Source organism: Drosophila arizonae, chromosome X (genome assembly GCF_054131065.1).
Source record: "Drosophila arizonae isolate 15081-1271.41 chromosome X, UAZ_ARI_1.0, whole genome shotgun sequence".
In the NCBI taxonomy this organism is placed as follows: domain Eukaryota; kingdom Metazoa; phylum Arthropoda; class Insecta; order Diptera; family Drosophilidae; genus Drosophila; species Drosophila arizonae.
In genome coordinates this window covers 4,915,896-4,937,427 of record NC_142927.1, presented here as the reverse complement: position 1 = coordinate 4,937,427, position 21,532 = coordinate 4,915,896, and the positions used below count along the sequence as shown (strand labels likewise).

At 33.5% G+C, this 21,532-nt stretch overlaps 1 protein-coding gene across 6 annotated transcripts in view; it reads right to left on the bottom strand.

Moving 5' to 3' along the window:
• Positions 1-663: 663 nt before the first annotated feature.
• Positions 664-21,532, bottom strand: part of SK (small conductance calcium-activated potassium channel) — a 94,007-nt gene continuing 73,138 nt past the window's right edge. For 2 of the 6 annotated variants that reach the window (XM_089475969.1, XM_089475971.1), the window contains 8 exons: positions 21,052-21,156; positions 11,556-11,691; positions 9,721-9,831; positions 8,779-8,906; positions 6,169-6,238; positions 5,975-6,076; positions 5,711-5,892; positions 664-4,410 (listed from right to left, as the gene is read on the bottom strand). In XM_089475969.1, coding sequence (XP_089332095.1) covers positions 4,245-4,410; positions 5,711-5,892; positions 5,975-6,076; positions 6,169-6,238; positions 8,779-8,906; positions 9,721-9,831; positions 11,556-11,691; positions 21,052-21,156 — 1,000 coding nt within the window. In that variant the 3' untranslated portion in view covers positions 664-4,244. Of the gene's footprint in view, positions 4,411-5,710; positions 5,893-5,974; positions 6,077-6,168; positions 6,239-7,454; positions 8,907-9,720; positions 9,832-11,555; positions 11,692-13,889; positions 14,026-21,051; positions 21,157-21,532 lie in introns of those variants that run through there. The other 4 variants (XM_089475972.1, XM_089475973.1, XM_089475970.1 and 1 more) reach the window with 4 other exon arrangements.

Sequence of the window (21,532 nt, the reverse complement as noted above, 5' to 3'; positions counted from 1 at the left end):
CTTTTGTATTGCAATACTCAAATTTGAAGATTGAAAAGCAATATACAATATTTAGAAAAAGTGTACGGAATAAAATAGGTAAAAAAGCTTTCTGAAAAGATTGCAGCATCTGACGGGAAAAAAGCTGAAATGGCATCATTGGGCTTTTGCTAAATTTTGCACTCCGTTTTGTGCTTTTGTTTTCGCTTACTCATTTAAAGGCCGTAGATTGGGAGAGCGAACGTGCGCTCAAATTTAAACTCACCCAACTCAACTTCACTTTGAATGGATATTTGACGTGTGTATGAGTGAGTGTAGCCATGGGCAGCCCTCTAACACATAGAGTGTGCACAGTGGCTTCGCACACTTGTTACCGTTACCTCAGAACCAAGAACAACAAACAAAAGTTCTATTCGATAAAAAAAAAACAAATAACAAACAATGAAAAAACTGCCTAAAAAGTTGGGCTCTATAAATTGGTTTGGTTTAGCACTAGAAAAGTACATATACATATATATATATTGAAATGTATAGCTATGAATATTAAAGATTTTTTGTTGTTATATTTTGATTTTTGCTGCTTGTGTACCACTGTGCACGCACTACTCAATCAGCCAGCAGCCATGAGTGAGTATATATTTTTTAGTTTAGTTAAGTTTAGTTTAGTTATATATATTATGTATATATATATTGGGCTCGTATCTAATTCAGTAAAGTTTCTTCTTTTTTTTTTTTTTTTTTTTTTTTTTTTTTGTATAATTTAAGACCTGTCTTGAAATTTCGGTCCCTCATATCAAAGTTATTAATTTTTTAAAGGTATTGTGTTTGTTTGTTTGTTAAGGAAACCAGTTCATACACGGGAAAATATGTTTGATCCTGTTCTGTTTGTTGTTCTGTTTGTTCTGTTTGTTGTTGTTGCTTTTGTTGTTTAGTTGAGGTGTTGAAACCCAAATGTGCATGTTAAATATGGTTAATAAACCATTAAAGCTGGGCATACTCTACTTCAAACTCTAAGTCTCTCCTGTTTTCTCTCTCTCTCTCTCTCTCTCTCTTTCTTTGTCTGTCGTTGACTGTATACCCTGTACCCATGGCAAAATGGGCATATTTGTTACATTCGTTTATGTTGTGTGCGTGTGTCTGTCTGCGTATGTGTGTGTGTGTGTTTTTTATTTTTTTTATATATTTTGTGATAAAGCTATTTTGACAGCAGTCTTGAACGTTCATTTCAATTTCAATATTCAATATTATATAAATAGGTATACATTTTTTTTAAGGGCTTCACTTTCCTTGTCGCTTTAGGCAAATTTATTTGTTCATTCGTATATATCCAGATCATTGTTGAAGCTATCGTTGGACTTACTGCAGTTGGGCATAATTTTATTTTTAATATTTTGTTCATATTTAGTTTTACTCAAGCCAAAAAATCAATTAGAAATAAATAAAAACAAATTTGCTTACATATGTATATAATAAATTTACTCTGGCGCAGCCAACTTCATGCACACACTTTGCCAATTTAGCTTAGCGTTGCCAGACTCTTAAGAAAAGCTGAAGCGAAACTAGAAATTGAATTTGATTTTGCAGCTGTTTGTTTAAGCAAACTAATTTGGAATGTTATTCAAATTTAATCAAAATTTTATTAAATACTTAAATCAAATTTGTTTGGCTCTAATTGACGCATTTCTATTGCAGCGCTTGGTACAGTTTTTATTATTTTAGCTAAACGAGTCTCATTTTTTTTTTTTTTTTTTTTTTTTTTTTTGTTGCATGGCTCTACTTGGGGGTATTTGCTTTACGGGGAGGGTTTTTTGATCCATTTGATTTAGCTGTAATTTCTTTATTTTCTCACATTGGCATATGCATTTCAGGGAATTCAGTTGAAAAACTTGTTGAACTCTGGTATTTTTTTTAATATTTTAAATTTTTGTTTACTTGTTTATTCTTTGCTTATTTGCGACTCGCCTAAAAGCTTTTTATAGTTTATGCGTTTTACATATACATATATCTATATATATATATAATTTTTTTCTATTTTTTTTTTTTTTATATTTACTTCATTTACCTATTAAAAAAAAAACAATTAACTTCGATGCTCGCAGTTAATACTTCATTTCCTTTTAGAATCTTTAGAAAAACTTTCGTAGCTGTGCCACTCGCCTATAAACTACAAACTAATTTTTTATTCTTTAATAATTTTTTTTTTTATTTTTCGGTATTTTTTTCATTACAACTAATTCAATTAATTTTGGTTTTGTTTAGTTTTTAAATATTTTACAAAATTCAATTTAAAATTCATTTTACTTGACTAATCTTTATTTTCTTTATTAATTTTGTAATTTTAAATTTATTTTTTATTCATCTCGTAACTCTCTCAAAAGCTAGTCAGGTTCTTAATTGAGTTTCTAATGCTTGGGTTTATTTTTTTGTTGGGCTATTTTTTTCCCTTTTTTTTTAAACATATATATCTATATGTGTGTGTATATATATAGCAACATTTTAGTTGAACTTAGTTGAACTTCTTATTTGTTAAACCAATTAGAATACTCGTATTAACATATTTTTTATATGTTACCTATATATCCATCACACACATAAAAAAAAAAAAATGCACTCACACACACACTCACTTTCCCACACACACACACACATACTCGCATACCCATACACAGAATCTTTTGCCTCTTAGCCAAGTCTGTCGCAATTTCGAAAAGATCTCAACTCAAGAATGGCAAATGTTGTCAAAGCTTTATAGAGCTTAAAGCTTACTAGCTTTTTCATTATTCGCTCATGCATTGCATATGGATGTTGTACGTCTTTTGATATATGTATTTCTATATAACTTCGATTCGATTTCGATTTTATAACAAAAAATTGTAGCTACCTTATTACAATTGAGTTGCTCTATAGATTTTTCATAAACAATAAATATATATATATGACTTTAGGAGGCGTGGCAAATCTGTAAACACATTTTTGAAGCAAGAATTCTGAAATTATCTAATGTCAAAGCTTTCAGAGGGCTGTAACGTCGTTTTGATTATATAAATCTGAACTGTGAGCGAGTATTTTGTGCAGTCGAACATGACCGACTGTCATTAGCAGACTGTTTAGCTTAATTTGATCTATTATATTTCTATTATATTCAACTCTAAGCATTCTCTATGGCTTAAGAAGCCTTGCTCTCTCTCTTCAGCTCTTTACCTTTTCTCTCTCTTTCTCTTAGCAGACTCGGCTTGAATTATGGTTTTTGATTTATTCACTCCATTTATTCATTCATTCATTCATTCATTCATTCCTTCATTCATTCATTCATTCATCCCTTCATTCATTCATTCATTCATTCAGTCTACTATTCATTCAGCTATTCCCTCATTCATTCTGTTCTCCACTTTCACACTCGCTTATATTTGAACTCTATGCTAGTTAATGCCAATCCCAATTACTAGATAGATCATATGCTTAGAAAAAAAAAACACTATTCCTATATTTATATATATGTATATATATATATATATATATATATATATATATATATATATATATATATATTTAGTATAGAGTTATATATGTATATGCTAACATTTGACTTTTGTCTTTCCCATTTCGAAGTGGATCTATTTACAAAAGGCCGATTTCGAAATTAGACTTGTAGAATTACTAATATTACTATTACTTGTATTATTACTATTATTACTATTGTTACTATTACTACTATTATTGCATATACGTTCTCTTTTTCTAGTAAACTTATTCTCAGTGATCTTTGTGGCCATCGACGCTGTCGTCGCCGTCGCCTTCGCCGTCGTCATCGCACTCGCATCGTTACCGATAACAGCGTTATCGATATCACCAGCTATCGCAGCACTCTCTACATCCTCGGGTATAGCCGGTATGCTAATGCTCTCAACGATACGCTGATGCGAAAGCGAATGCGAGTGCGAATGCGAAAACGAATGCTGATGCTGATGCTGATGCGAATACTGATGCATCGATTGATAGTGTTGCAGTTCGATGAGCTGTTCCCGTTCCATCGATGATGTTGGCGAATGGAAACGCTGTCGCAGCGCCGTCTCCATCAATGTCGTAGCCGATCTTGTTGGCGACATCGATTTCGACATGGGCATTGTTGTTCCAGTTGTTCCAGTTGTTCGATTTGTTGTTCCAGTTTCAGTTATTGATGATGTTAGCTCTGCTGTCATTGTCATGGGTCGTAATGGATGCATCTCAATGTTAATCACGGAGTTGGAGCGCTCTCTGTCTGATATTCAGCTGCCGTATTTGTTGGAAGATGCGTAGCTATTAACTGCAGATCCATTTGATGGCATGTGAGTATCAGGCACTAAATGTGGTGTTCTACTAGATATAGGTGGCAAAATAGGGCTTGTTGGCCAATGGTAAGTAGCAGCGGCGTTATTGGATGAGGGTACACTTCTATGCAAAAAGCAGTATATATATATAATATATATGTTAATTCTCAATTAGATTCGCATTGCGGCCGGAAAAAAACGGCGTTTGGTTTTTTATTTAATTTTTACTTGTATCAGTTATCAATTCATTATCATTATCATTAGCATTAGAGTATGTCAATGGTTAGATGTGTGTGAGCTCGATCAATATGCCAAAAGATAGCTAGATAGCGCTATGATATGATATAAAAAAGCCATATGGAATGCATTTTCAAACCAATCAAATTAAATCGCAAAATGTTTTTTACTCTTTCTGTTTTTGTCTATTTCGGTTCCAATTCCAAAATGCAAATTGATGGCACTCACAGACACTCTCTCACTGTTTTTTCTTTTTTCTCTATTTTACTCAATTTTTTTTTTTTTTTTTTTTTTTTTTTTTTACCAAAAATAATCACATGCATCTTGCATAGAAGAAGAAAATGCCACAAAATTTGTACGATGAGGGGATCTCGGGGGGGATTTTGATCTGGAACTACTAGTTGGACTCTCACAGTGGCTCAGACACACACAAACAAAAAGTACTACAACAAAACGAAAATATGGAACGAAAGAGACGAAATGAAAACAACAAATGTATCGATAGTTGAAGTCCACGGATTAAGCGCATGCATCGATGACGATAAATATCGATCAGCAATGCCAGGTTGTTAGTGAACAGATAAGTGCATTTGTTGATTAGTAATATTCTTCACACGATAACGATATGTCGATAAAATGCACTGTTAAACATTAAGATATATGTATATATTATATCGACATCGCATATTAAATTTGTAGAAATTAGCATACTAGGAATATATCGATATGTATGAGTAATCAATTAATATGACTAGTTATCGATTGCTTGAAATGCGATAACATATCGATATATATATTTGCGTATTACTTATTGTTCATATATGGATATTGCCAGCTTATATTTGTATAGGTAGTTGCTTATCGATACACATATCGATAGTCAGGCAAATGTGTGCTATCTATATTCAAATTGACATTTCAATTAAAAGTGCTTTTATTGATTTCATATGTCCCTCTGAGAGATGTTTTAATATGATTAGACAATGCCCCAAACAATATTTATATAAATGCAATAGCCATTAAATGGCTTAGCAGTCGAGTAGTTCAGTTTAATATCGAGTGGACTTCAACTAGTTGAGCAGTCGATGGAAATGGTACGTGCTTATGGTGATTATGACGATGACAATGCGGATGATGATGATGCATATGCATAAGCTAATTGCAAATATTCTCAATGGGCCACTTACCTAGAGTGGGGGAACAGCATGGGGGCCGCATTGAACATGGATTGGGGCGTGGGCGGTTGAATCGATGGCTGAATGGCAGCGGCTGCTGTGTCCGGGTGCAGAAAGTTGCGTCGTTGCTCGATGCGCTCCTGATGCTGGGTCAAACAGCGCGATAATAGATCTGGAAGGCTTTCCATGTGCTCCTAAAGAACGAGAGAGAGAGAGAGAGAGAGAGATCGTTAATCGATAGCACGTATCGATAACTACTAATGACACTCTACTCACTTGTAGACTTTGCATTTTGTCCTCTAGATTCGTTAGGCGCTCCTCGATGGCATCCTGTCGACTCGACATTTCCGATATTATTTCATAGACCGTATTTTGTGTCTGTGATGAAAATAGTTGGTATTTTTAGTTTGTTGTTTTTCGATAAATAATATTATAAGTGCATGAATCAAATACTGTGGATTGTTAGCTACCTTGGCCATATCGGTTATTGTGTTGGCATTATCCATTAGTTTGCGTTGATCCATTTTAACTTTTCGCAACCTAGTAGCAGGTGGGGGGAAGAATCATCGAGTTTATAAACGATATTATTGAATAGACAAACAAGATCTAATTCATTATTTCGTTACATCATTCATTTATCATTGTGGTAGATCGAGCAATGCATTGACGTAGTGAAAATGCACGGCTCGGTTGAATTGCGAAACGGACAATGGGCTTATTAAGCCTCCATGTATATATAGATATATATACGATATAGGTATATACAGATATATATACGATATATGCATATATAGATATATATATACGATATATATAAATTTAATTGATTACGATTAAATACAATAATAAGATAATTTTTTTTTTCTGAAAGTTTTGTGATTTTTTTTTGTGCTTAAAGTGTTTTTTTCCAAAATAATAAATTCGTGTTTTTTTTTTTGGCTTAGCGTTAAGATTACAGAAAATCACATCAAAAATTATCAACAGGCAATTGTCTCTCTTTTCTTTACTCTATATATATATATATGTTATATATTAATTTCGATTACAAGCAAAATACACATGAGCTTAAAGCTTTTATTAAAAACTTTGATTAATCAGAGCATGAAATTATGGAAAGCTTGTGTTGAGTGGTAGCCCGAAAGACATATATACGCGATATCCTGGAGCTTTTTTGTAAAAACCTTAAAATAATCTAATTTAAAAGCTCTTAGCAAGACTGTTAGAAAAGTTGCTTGATAAATTGTTTGCTTTAAATAACATAACTGCTCTAAAGCTGTCTTAACGCTTTTTAAAAGAACAGCTGTACTGCTTTTTAAGTATCCTTAAGGTCTTGCTATTAAAATTACTAAAAAACCTAAAAACTGCATTAGAAGCGGCTTTGGAAGTTATTGAAAGCTTTGGGGGATTAAACTTTTAAAGCTGAAAGCTGAAAAGCTTCTTGCGGTGATAGCTACTGTTATGTTTATATATGTACATGTATACATGAGTTATATATATATATAGATAAGAGATATAGATGTAGTACTTTTTGGATAATTAGGCAATGTAGTGTTGCAAAAGCTGCCGATAGTTTTAGATATGAATTTCTGGAAAATTAACGCTGCATGCTAGGTATATTGTGGCTAGTTTTCGGTATTATCATAACGTAAAAACAGGGCTTTACAACCTATTTACAGGCTAGTAAAACGAGTTCAATCATTTAATTATGTAGATTTTCTCTTTCTTTTTTTTTTAATTTTATTTTTTCATTAATCGATTTTCGTTTTAGTTGGTTATTGCACTCATTGATTGCTGTTCATGATAGTATTAGTTCTGTAATTCTATGTACATTTGGGAGAGTATATAACAATTATTATGTATATATATATATGTATATATATAGAAGCAGACTCCTCACATTCACATTACAGTTCTTTGGGATTACTAGGCAAAAAAATAAATGAAAGAACAGAACAAGTAGAAAGCTTGGATATAGTTTAGGTGGGGAATATACGCGATAGCTAAGAGAAAGAATGGATTCGAGAGTTGAAATTTGTATAGCATACTTTTCTGGGACATGCCAATTGAAATGTGACAATTAGTAAGTATATGGAATTTTCATTACAAAATAAAACTCATTCGTATCTCCTTCCACATCCTTCAATAGATCAACTATCCAAGTTTTTATGAGAGCCCTAATGACAATTTATTTTTTGCTTTAACAATTGAGATATTGGCTAAGAAAAGCTTTCGTTTAAAAATGTGCTAAAGCAATGTTTGCTTTAAGTTCGATAACAGCTATTGTTATCGATAAAATATATCGTTTATAGTTGTCGATAACAGTCGATGCAAATTAACGATAATAAAAATATACCAATAATAATTATCGATTGTAACAGTTCCCCGAACGCAGTTATCGATAACACTTATTGATCAAAATGATCAGTTAAGATACTGACAGTCGCTATTGATTAAATATTGAGAATAGCTATGTATAGTTGTCTCTGGGAACAGCACTATAACACAATAACACTTTCTGAGAATAGCTATCCATATCACCTATCGACAAAAGCGATCGATAATCGCTAACAATTGCAGCTAACGATGTTAGAGGCCATAGGCTATGACAATAGCTGGCCCACATACATACATACATACATACACACACACACATACAGTTAGTTAGGTATATAAATACGCACATGTATGGACAGTTGGACACAGGACAAGAACATAACCAAAAATTGTTTGAAAATCGTGATATTATGATTGGGGTTAGTCGCACTTTATTGAGCTTTTCGTAACGGAGCTTTGATTGGGATTTCGTTCAGGCTATATGGTTGCATTGTACAACAGATCTATTAACTATATATACATATATATATATGTACATACAAATACGTATATAGATATATATATAAATATATACATAGGATATATGTTATTGCTTTGAGTCCTTTCATTTGATAGAGGATTCAGTTATTGTTGTTGTTGTTGTTTGATTAACTCAGTTAAAAGTTCTTGTTATATTGATTGATATTTGTTGGTGGTTTCTGACAGTTAGTTGTTGATATTGTTGATAGATCTCTAAAAATACTCACGCATATATAGCTAGAAGGAACTTTCTTTGGTGGGTTCTTACACGGCCGGGATTAACCCGTTTTACTAGTCTTGTATGTTTGTAAATGAGCCAAGTTTCACGTAGAACATTCGCCGCAGCATTTTTCAGCTATATATTTATGAGAAGAAATGAATTATTAGAAATTATTAGAGTTGTGGGGTAGTTGTGTTCCTCTATTCTACGAGTACTTAGTAAAACCAAACGATCTATCGAAACTCCTTCAGTATGTCAATGTCTTACGGTCGATGTTGGGTCAAATGTCAAAGTAATTTCAGTTTTGGTCATCGACTAAAGTCATTGAGGTAAAGTCTGTCCGCAACGGTACCTATAGAGTCCGTTGAATGTTTACTTTTAATAGTTTTTTTTTTTTTTTTTTTTTTAAATTAAAATTTTTAGTTAAATGCTATAATTGTTAGTATTTTGATGATTTCTAGAGTTAATTGAGCTGAATTTATTATTTTTCGCGTTTTTGTACTTTTAAGTAGTTGATTTAAGTTTGGTATTTTTTGGTATTTTTATATTTTTCAGTAGTCGCCTCAGTTCACTCTGTACATTTGATTGAGTAGCTCTTGCGGAAACTTGCGGTATTTTCAGTATTTTTTGGTATTTTTCTTACTAAGATTGCAAGGTATTGTTTCTGCTCAGAATTAGTTGTGCTGATTTCGGTATTTGCTATAGGTATTTTCCTCTGTTTGTTGAGGTTGATGTCTACTACAAGTAACGGTACTCTATATGTATATGTATAGCTATATGTATGTGTGTAAGTTTGACTGAGTTACGTCTGTGTATGGTATGGTACGCTGTAGAGTTACTTGGATTTCCACTATTTTTCGGTATTTTCGGGGCTTTTTTTTTTTTTTTTTTTTTTTTTGGTATTTACAAACAAACAAAAATGATTACTATTCATGGAGACGATCTATACCCTTTTTGTTAACTGCGTGTCCATCATAAAGTTGTGCACATGCTTCTCGGCACGGGTCAGCTCCAGCTTGCGTGAGACAACAGCGACAAGTAGAGCCGTACAGCCAGCGCCCTGTAAAACGACAATAGATCAAATCGACATTAGACTATCACATAAATGTGGTATTTTCAAATTGCTTTTCACAGATAGATGCATTGAGTGCACTGCAGCTGAAACAGATACAAATTAGAGAGCGCATTTGCTTCTATGTTGCATCTAGATTTCGCTTGGTCAGCGAGCAATCAATCATGATTAAATTAGTCGTTTAGTAATGGTTTGTTTTCTGTTTTCTTTTTGGTATTTTTTTTTTTTTTTCATTTTTATTAATGCCAGTTAATTGTCTTGGATTAGACATTGAAATGATTTGTTTAAAGTCCAGAACTTTTGTTGCTTCTCAATAAAATAAATATATGTATATTTTTGGTTGTTATGTGTTTTCGTATTGCTGTCGCCTCTGCCTATACGTATTTTATTTGGAAATTCGAATTCTTTGAATCACATTAAAAATGAGCGAGAGATGCGAAAAGATGAGAATGCAGGATAGCAGTTAGATTGGATTGTATGGAATGACTGATCGAGTGCAATGTTTTAGATGTGGTTTACTGTCGGAAGTTGGAAATATATATATGCATATATATGTATATATATGTATATACATATATATTTATATGTAAATCGAAATTAGAATACGTTCTCAAAGTTGTCTATATGTAATACAACAGTTAGAGCTTTGTTTGTTTTTAGTATTTTGGGTACACACATACGTAACAAAAGAGTCTAGTAGAATAAAGGTTTTTTTTAGAGCTTAGAGTTTTTAGTATTAAATTGTTTAGTATTTTGTTGTTTTACTTTTTTAAGGTATTTTTATTTTGTATCACAATTTCAATTTCAAAGACTACGACATGATCAATATGCATGTAAAAGAGAAAGAAGGAGAGAGGCACTGAAAGCGAAAGGCAGAGAGAGAGATACAGAGAGAGAAAAAGAGAGAGAGCGAGCAAGCAAGAGCGAGACGCATATATATAATCATAAGAAAGAGTTAAGGGTAGAGCCAAGAAATTAATTTATATTATAAAGAGAGAGAGAGAGAGAGAGAGAGAGAGAGAGAGAGAGAGATAGAGAGAAAGAGGGTGGGAAGGGGAGTGATTTGATAATAACGGCCCCGTTTTTGATAACATATCGATAACGATAAGTGTTGAATAATACCACACGCATGCATATTATTATTCGTATTGACAACCAGATCCAGGTCCAATGTGATAGGGCAAATGAGTGAAAAGCGCCAGTTTTGGGATATCTCGTAATCCTCTCGGCTATCGGTTATCGGCTCTACAGATGGACAATGTGTTATCGATTTGCATGTAGGTATGTAGGCATGTATGTATATATGTATGTGGTAGTTATATATGACAGAAGTACTTAATTAGTAGTTCTAAGCTAGAAGAGGGCGTGGGGCGTGGCGGGGGTTCAGTTGAAGTTGGGTGGGGGGTATAAAATTGCTGACTAATTTATTGTAGTTGTTTTTTTAAAGTGAGTTCTCAAAGTTTTGATTTTTTTTTGTTGAGCTAAAATGTAATTATTTACATATGAATCAATCGATAAACCGAATTATCGATAAACGAAATGAGCAGGATGTTCGATTAGAAACAGTTAATTTTTATTGCTAATTTGATGTGTGTGCAGTTGGACAGTTTTTTTTTTTTTTTTTAATAAGAAAATATTTTTTGTTGGATTTTTTTGTTTGTTTTTTTTTTTTTTTTTTTTTTTTTTTTTTTATTTGTAGGTTAAAAACTCACCATTATTCCTGTACTGACAGCGATACCACGTCCACAGTACGTATTCGGAACAATATCACCGAAACCAACACTCAAAAATGTTATCGCTATCAGCCACATTGCATTTAATAGATTCGCATGTTCTTCGTCATGAAATCTGCATTTGCAGTATTAAGTATTTTTGCATCCATTAAGTATATATATGTATATATATATATATGTATTTGTATTTGTAATAATACATATTTTTCGACATATTTCAATTCATAGTTTTCGGTATATTTTCGGTATTTTTGCAGTAGGTTTGCAGTAGTTTTGGTATGTAAATTGTAAAACGCAGTCAGGGGCAAAAAATACGCGTTTACATTTGTTTGTTTTGTTTATTTTTGAACGGGTATACGAGCGCGCAGAGCGTATTATTCAGTATTAAATGAAAGGGAAAGAGAGATAGAGAAAAATATCGTATTGTTTTGGCTTAATATACACAAAAACGAACACATAATAAGTATATAAGAATATGTATAAATCAAAAGTCAATAATTATTATTGTTTACTCATTTCAACATCGAACAAAAAACAAAAACAAAAAACATCTAACGAAATCAAATTAAACAATAAAAGTTAGGCTTAAACTATTAAACTGAAACAGAAAACAATAAAAAATGCTAAAAATTAAAAGTAGCAGAAAATGAAAACTATAGCAATAGCAACTGATAGTTATATGATAATCTGAACTGATGACAGGCATAAGAATATATATATATTATATATATTTATAGAAAGAGAGAAAATGTAGGATAAAAATTATGCAAAGATAAAATGTTTTTTTATTTGGGAATTTGGTATTTTTTTTTCTTTTACTGCAGAGTGAATATTCAAGAGACAGACAGATAGAGGGAGAAAGAGAGAGAGAGAGAGAGAGAGAGAGAGAGGAAATAAAGAAAAGGACAACGACGCAAACCGAGTGACAACAAATTTAGTTTGAAGAATTCTAAGAATTTTCAACGTATTTTTTTTTTGCTTGATTTTGAATTTTGGCTAAAGTAGAGATGTAAATAGATAGAGAGAGAGAGAGAGAGAGAGTCAAGAGAAAGTGCAAAACATTTTTTGTTTTTTGTATTTAGGTGACTTAAAATTGAACATAGTTTTTCCAAAACACACACACACACACACTTAGAGAGAGAGAGAGAGAGAGAGATAGACATATATATATACATTTGTACAGGGCTATAGGAATACTTATATATATGTATACACAGTTCTATGTATGTATATGTACGGCATGAGCTGTCAACAAGGATTTGTTGCCTGTTTGTGGTAACGGAAACACAAAACAAAAGTTTGCCAGGCGCGCACAAACACACGCACACGCACACACACACATACACAGAGAGGGAGGGAGAGGAGAAAAAGGCACAACCAGAGCTAGAGCGAAATAGTGTAAAAAGACATATGCATATTATACATATGAACGCTTATATATAAATGTGAGTGTGCGTGGGTGTGGGTGTGTGCATGTGTGTGCTTAAACATCTATATACATATGTATATATGTGTGTGTATATGTACGATTATATATGGAAGTAATGCAGATGAACATGGCAGGAAAACACACAACAAAAAAAAAAAAAAAAAACAAAACAAAAAAAAAACACGATTTATGCATGAATTGTTGTTGTTGTTGTTATTGTTGTTGTGGTTGCTGTTTGGGTGGTTTTAGGTGGGCGGCTTGGGTGACTTTCGGGTGGCTTGGAGTTTTTGTGTCTTGATGATATTTAACAGAAACTGAAACTGTTCTGCTCTCAATTATTGAGATTTATGGAATGAACTAAACGCGCGCGCAATGCCCTGCATAGGAAAAAAATAGTTGTCAAGAAGAGAAAGTAGTAGAAAAAGAAGGAGAAGTAGAAGAAGTTCAAGCTAATCAGCTAAAATCACGCAGCCGATATCTGGTGCTTCTTTGGCAGATGGCCAAATGAAACAGACACACACTCACACACACCCATACACACATGTGCATATGTGCATGTGCATGTGTGTGTGTGTGTGTGTGTTTGCCTAGCATTGATTGTCTCGCTTTAGCTTTATATCGTATGCATGTTGTGTAACGCTTGTTGTTGTAACATATGTTAACATTGTCTGTACTGCTACTGTTAACTGTTAACTGCTAACGGTTTAGCTGTTAACTGGTTTTTTGTCTGTTCTGTTGATTAATATGTTCTGGTTTCTTATACTTTTACTTTTTCTCTTATTTTTTTGTGGTTATATATTTGCTTTGTCTTTTATTTACTTTGTTTGGTATTTTCTGGTATTTTTATATATATTTTTGTGGGTTTTTCTAGTTGGTATACTTACCACCATGCCGCAGGTGAGGGTTATACCCCGTCCACAGTAAGTGTTTGGCACAATGTCGCCATAGCCGACACACAGAAATGTGATGGCCGTTAGCCACATGGTGTTTAGCAAATTAGCGTGCTCCTCATCGTGGAACCTTCGGTTGGGACAATCGATATTCGATAATCGACATTCGATAGACGATATTCAATACGGCATGTGATGTGTGCAATACGTTTATCAAGTTTGTATTTGGTTTTTGATCGATTTATCGATATTGATCATTACAGTTATCGAGTTTCAGTTAGCGATAGTTTATGTTATCGTTGTCGATATCGGTTTCATAGTGCAGTTCAGTTGGTAGCAAACATATATTCACGTATATATACACATATACAGGGGTAAATGTATATATTTATCGATATATATTCGTAGACATACATATCGTTTGTTATCATTTAGTAGTTTTGATAGTTTTTGGCATTGCGAGTATATATATGTATATACATATATAGATCGGTATTTTGATTGTTAATATCGGTATCAGTATCGGTATCGGTATATTCAGTATTCGGTATTTCGGATGCGTATGCGTTTACATAATTTTTTATTTTATTTTATTTTTTTCAGATTGAAATTTCATTTTGCAATTTGTGGATACAGAAGTAGGGTGAGAAGTGGAGTAAACAAATAAACAGATGTGAAATTATGTGAACATTTTTTTAAAAGTATTTTTTGGGTTTTTTGTTGGTATTTTTCATTATCGAAAAGAAACCAAAAATAAATAAATAACAAATAGCACAGATATATTATATTTCTTTTGTTTTTCTTTTTTAAATTTTGTATATATAATAATTAAGTTTTACACAAATCGAACAAAGAATCATAAACTATATATATAATACATATATAATTATCAAATCAATAGATACGAATGAAGAGAACAAATATGAAAACACAAAAGGATAAACGAACATATAACGAACAAATATATATTTATATATACATACATAAGTATATATATATACATATATAAATATATATGTAGAGAGAGAGAGACATAGAGTAGATAGACATAATAGAATCAATAGAAGGAATCAAGTTCAGAATAGAATAGGATAACCGAAGGGAATACGAATATATACGTATATATATGTATATACAATGACACGCTTGATTATCATTATATTAATTAGGGCTAAGCACATAGTTAAGTTAGGTTAAATTAAATGTTCATAGAGATCTTTATAAGGCTTAAGCTGAAGGCACAAGCTGGGCGAATGCATTGTGAATGGAGACCTGATCTTATAAGGTGGGTGTTTGTATGTGTGTGTGTGTTATGTTCAGCCCTGATCTCTGATAAAATAGGGAAAAGAAATCTAGCTGGTAAAGTGACTGACAAAGTGCCTGTTAAACTGACTGAGGAACTGTTAATAGAAAGAGATAGAGAGACAGAGCTAAGTAAGCTTGAGTACGATAGTGGCACTATAAACTAGCTGGCAAAGTGACTGACAAACTGCCTGTTAAATTGCCTGATTGTCTGACTAACTAATGAAATAACTAACAAGATTCACTGAGAGAGAGAGAGAGGGGGAGAGAGAGAGAGAGCACAGATGGACGCTGAGAGCTGAAACTAAACAGCTGACAAAGTGACTGACAAACTGCCTGTTAAATTGATTGACTTAACTGATTGGATTAAGAATGAGAGAGAGAGAAAGATAGAGAGGAAGTGACTGTGTGTCCTGCAAGGGACTGATGGCTTTAATTAGATCAAGACTAATGCCTCACACACACACACACACACACGCGCACACACACCCGCGCACATACACAGTTAACCTCAACTAACTGAAAATGTTGCTACCAGCAGGTGCAGCTGCATTTGCAACTGAGTCACATAACTGTTAAATGCTGTCGACGGCAATTACGGCTCAAGGGGCTCGCCCAGCTTAGGCATGGGCGTGGCTAATGGCTAAGGGGGCGGCAGCGGCGTGGTCGTAGGTCATGTGAGCAAACTAATGAAGCTGAGCAGCGGCTGATGAGCAAACATGAAATGATGAGCCAACTATGCAGCGGATGCTGTGCTTTGCTCTGCTTAAGTACATCTGTCTCTCTCTCTCTCTCTCTCTTTCCTTGTGGGTGTGTATGTTTGTGTGTTTGTGCAGTGTTGTAAAGCGCAGCAGAGACAACACAGCGTGTGTTCGTGTGTGTGCTGTGTGTCGCTTGTTGTGGCAAGCAAATGTCAAAATGTCTCTTTGATGGCCCTTAAACCCAACAAAAGGGAAGCAAAGCTGAGCGAACACTTTGCCTTGAGCAGCTCGTTAAGCTCGCTGTCTCGCTGTCGCTGTCGCTGTCTCTGTCTCTGTCTCAGTCTCTTTGTTTCACTGTCTGTCTTCCGCTGTCTTCTTCTTCTGCATAATTGGTATCGTTATCGCTATCGCTATCGTTATCGTTATCACTGTTGGTTAAACAAAAGACATGCCAGTCAGTTTCTCCCACACATACACACGCACACAGACACACATATTGGAGACTTTGATTTTAATTTCCTTAACTGCATATGCACACATACATAGGCAATTCGGAGTACATTTTCTACTTGTAGAAAGAAAAGAAATGATATCGATATATATCGATAGCTTACTGCTGTATGCTATTATTGTATTGTTAGTGGATCTATCGATAATGGGTAGCAATGCTGTTTAAATTGACAAGCTATTATCGATGCTAACTATTATCGTATTTTCATTGCAATCGGTTTATCGATATAGCTAAATAAATAGCATAAAAAACTCGTTATGTTAATTAACATATATCTATCGATATTTTGAGCGAAAACACTTTTTTCTATAGTCTAGTTACGATACAGTTTCGATATATAGCTACTATTAGAATATTTTGTTGATTAATGTATCGATATTAGCTTTATATTGCGATAAAATCAGCGTAAACATTTGAATACCGACATAGTGAGCATCTAGCAGTACCATATACGGAACTTTTCCGTTTATCGATATTGTGTATGTATTTAACGTTACCGATATCGATAGCAAAAATGCATAACTAATCGGAAGTTCGCTATAGATGAATATATCTATATTTATGGATGATATAAACCAATACGATTGATATATGTATACAAGCTATATGTATGGATTTGAATAAACCGATATCAAAATTGAATATTGTTTGTTAAGCAATTGTAATCTGTAGTCCCCAATATGTTGCCATTTACAATCGCTCTATGGTTATTTCTAATTGCTCTTTATAACTAATTTCAATTATTAGGGATATCGATAGAAGGTCTCGCTTTAAGAGTTGCGCTCTTTTCCTCAATTGGAACTCCTCTTCTATCTACCATGTCGAGCTCAACTACTGTGAAAAACTATTCAGTTGGTATAGGAAATAATTAAATATTTATGTATGTTAAAAAATGGAATTTCAAATTTGGTTTGCCAAAAGTTCTACTGTAAAAAACATAATAAAAATAAGAAATGAATATAACAGAAAAGAACGAGGACAACATTTAGATATTATGATAATCAAATGGGCAATCTTTAATCTAAGAATGTAAAGAATAAATTGGGCAAATGCAAACGTTTAGTTTGTAGGATAAATTAGGTAGTAGTTTTATAGGAACCAATTATTATTATATATAAATGAACATCAATATATCAATCAATATATGTATATAAGTACATATGTATGTATGTATATGTGAATGCGTCATACATATATACATACATACATGTATATACGTTTAGAAAAGTTGTTATACATAGTTAAAAATACACCAAATAGCACAAATTGTATACTAAATGAGTTTGTTGTAGTTGTTGTTGTTGTTCCTTCCTAAAGGGAATCGCATAGTTTATCTAGTTTCTTCCTTGTAACCCGAATATATACATATATATATATATATATATATATATTTGTTATATATATTTGAGCACATGTGTCTATTTCTGGGTTGTATCGCAACGCATACGATAGAAAGATGATAATCATCGCTTACGTTTCACAAAAAAAGTAAAAGAAAGGCGTATAAGAAAACCGAAAAAAGACAAGAACAAATAAGAGCCCACAACACGGAAAACAAAAAAACAAATGTGAAAAATAGAAAAGAGAAAAGTGTAACCGATACACAGTTCGTTGGAAAGTATTGAAAGAACGTCATAGAAGGACACACATTAGCGATGGCATTTCATTATAAAACTGATGAGCAACGAGAGCGAGAGCGAGAGAGTGAGGGATATATGTCTAGAGAGAGAGAGAGGCAGAGAGGGCTTGGGAGCTGATATGAGCACGAGTAGCATTTGCCACGTCATGGGGGCTTAGCCAAAGGTCGTAGGCCAAAAAACAAAGCCGAATAACGGAATGAAAACAAGATTACAAAAAAAAGACAGAAATAAGCAAAAATGCCAACAAAAACAAAAACAGATAAACAACAACAAAAATGTAAAAGACACAAATAACGGGAAAGCAAAATCGAATAGTGGGCAAGTTAAAGGAGTCGCAGTCGCTGGCTAAAACAAATACGCCCACGCAGCACAAAAAAGAATAAAAATATATAACGGTTAAACGTTCAGCGCGCTGCGCGGCTGTGCGGCTGTGGCTGCGGCCAGCGCTAAAGCTCTGTGGCTAGGGCTGCTGCTGCCGCTGTCACTGCTGCTGTCGCTGTGAAAGTTGCGGCTTATTTATGAATTATATTTATGCACAGTCAAGCTCCAACAACAGCAGCAACAACAACAGGCAGCGACTACGACGGCAACAACACCAACAACAGGCAGCAAGCATAGCACGTGTCGCAAAACTCCCGTTTGCTAATGCATACATACATATGTATGTATGTATGTAAGTCTCTGTGTGTGTGCTCGTCCTTTACAAATATTTCAAGTCACAATCGGTTACACTGATTAACAGAAGATTGCGGTTACTCTTCAATTGAATTCAATTTGATTTGGCCATAATATAATTTGTTTTTATGTTTCTTGTTTTGGTAGTAGTAGTAGTAGCAATTGTTGTTGTAGTAGTATGTAAATATATATAGTAAATATATGTAGGTAGTTACTTGTTATGCATACGATATACGATTTCTAGAGCAATGCAGGCGTTAGTTCAATCCATATTGGAAGCTTAATAAATACAATGTACGAGTAAAGAGTAAAACTCTCTTACAGCTGTACTAAATACAATACAACACAACACGACACACAATACACACGCACACACACACACGTACACACATACACACGCACAGACGTACAATACGCACAACATACATACATACAACACACACCTGCACAATAGCCTAAAAAATTAATCAAAAATATATATGTAATACACAGACTTAAGTTAAAAGAATGTAAAAGTAAAAAGTTAAACTAAAGTATTTTTATTGTTATTATTATTATTTGGGTAGATGGTCACACTGAAAAGTGCATAGCAAGCAAAAACTCGCAATTATCAATTATCGTCAGAGTACTTAGTGATGGGCTAATGGAGTGCAACGTTGCTATCGAAATGAAGTGTTATCGATATTGTATACGACAGCAGGAGAAAGAGATAGAGAGAGAGAGAGAGCAGACAGAGAGAGAGACAAAGAGAGAGACAGTTCGAGAGAGACAGAATTGTGTGTATTTTTTGTTTTTATTTTTATTGAGATTGTTAAAGCTAAGCATACGAATTATATATATTAATATTAGCAAAAGTAAAATAATTAAATACTACGCAAGGCAATAAAAAAAAGGAAGTTTGTATAAGATATGATAAAATGTAAACATAACTAATTTAGCTAAATGGACTACAAATTGAGCACGAGCAGAGAATCTTAAGGATTTTATTTATTTGTTCGTTCGCCTTTCGTTTCAGTCGACTGCAGCTACACTTAAAAAGTCGCGAGAGCGAGCGGGACAGCTATCGTTTTTAATACCTACTAATTCACGCACGCACACACACGCACACAAAACGGCAAATGCAATCGCCAATGGAATATCATTCAAAATAAAAACCAGAGAGAGCGAGACAGAGGGAGCGAGAGAGGGAGAGAGAGAGCGAGAGCGAGAGAGACAATTCGCATCAGCTGGAATTATGTATAAATGTAAATAAAATTGAGCTGCATGCAGAAATTATATTTCAGCACGTGATATGAGCACAGTCGCTCATTGTGTATGTGTGTGGGTGTGTGTGTGCGTGTGAATGGCGGTGGATTGTATTGAGACAGAGAGAGAGAGAGATACACTCACACTCACACACACACACGCTTTGGCATGCACAGCTGCAAAAGTTAACGAAAGAAGATACAAAACACGTATTGGTTGATGGGTGCAGCTGCTCGCTGTTTGTGTGTGTGTGTTTATGAATGTGTGTGTGTGTGTGCGTGCTGTGCTTAAGCCCCATTCTGAATGCAAGTTGCAAAAAATAAACTTTTGAGCAATTCATTTTGCTCAATAAAGATACAGTTACAAAGTACTTTGGGATTTTTTTTTTTTTTTTTTTTTTTTTTTATTCTTTTGCTTTTTATATAAAGTTTCCTCTGGAGCTGAGGGTGGGGTCTCTCGCAAATGAAAGTTAAAGTCAAACGCGATTGAAAATCTCTGATTTCGAAATCCTCATGGCTAGAATAGTATGTGCGTTTTTTATTCAAGATTTTTTATTTGATTGGAAAGTTAAAGCACATACAGTTATGTACATAAATATGGTATAAAGGTAGGCATATATATACACATACACACATATATACATACACACACACACACCCACACCCACACCCATACACACACACACACACACATGCTTACACATACATATATACATATGTATATATGCATGTATGCATGTATATATATGTATAGCTATGTCAAAGTATTAATGGCATACATCAAATCGGGCTTTAAAAAAAAGAAATAAATATATATATAAAATAAAAAATCAAAATTACGAGAAAAACAATAAAAAATCAATCGAATAAAGAATTTGAATTAAATGAAAAACAATCCAAATACGTGAAAGTTGAGTAAAAAATCGAAATGAACTCAAAGTTCAAACAACAGAAACAACATTTGTAAATAACTACGTAAATATAATAACTATTCAAAAACATGTTCTTTTTGAAATATTGTTATTCTTTTCATTTTTATAATAAACAAATATTTGTATATTTATATATAGTTAATTGCATTACCTTTCGCACTGCCGCAGCGTCCACGATGCGATGATCCACAGGGAGACCATAAAGACCAATAGAACCGTTCCCGGGCATATTGTCATTAGTGTTTTTAAAACAAATCTAGTTTAGCAAGGAAACGAGAAGCGAAATATATAGTCATCGGGTTGTATTCAGGGGTGGACATACATATATATGGTATAGTTGAGTCCCGATAATTCAAAATCGCAAGGGAAACAGTTTTTTTTTTTTTTTTTTTCGATTTACACAGAAATTCAAACTATCGAGAATTATCGAGAACGAATTTTTTTTTCAAGGGAATAGAATTTTTACGATTTATTGTGATTGTTGATTTAGCGTGGTACAAATTGCCGAGACTCGACTGTATTTCTATATAACAATATTTCCATAAGATTATTTAACTTTCATTAAATAGAGAGATTATTGAGCTTGACTTTAAGAAAGAAAAAAGGGAGAGGGGGAGAAATCAGTCGGAAAA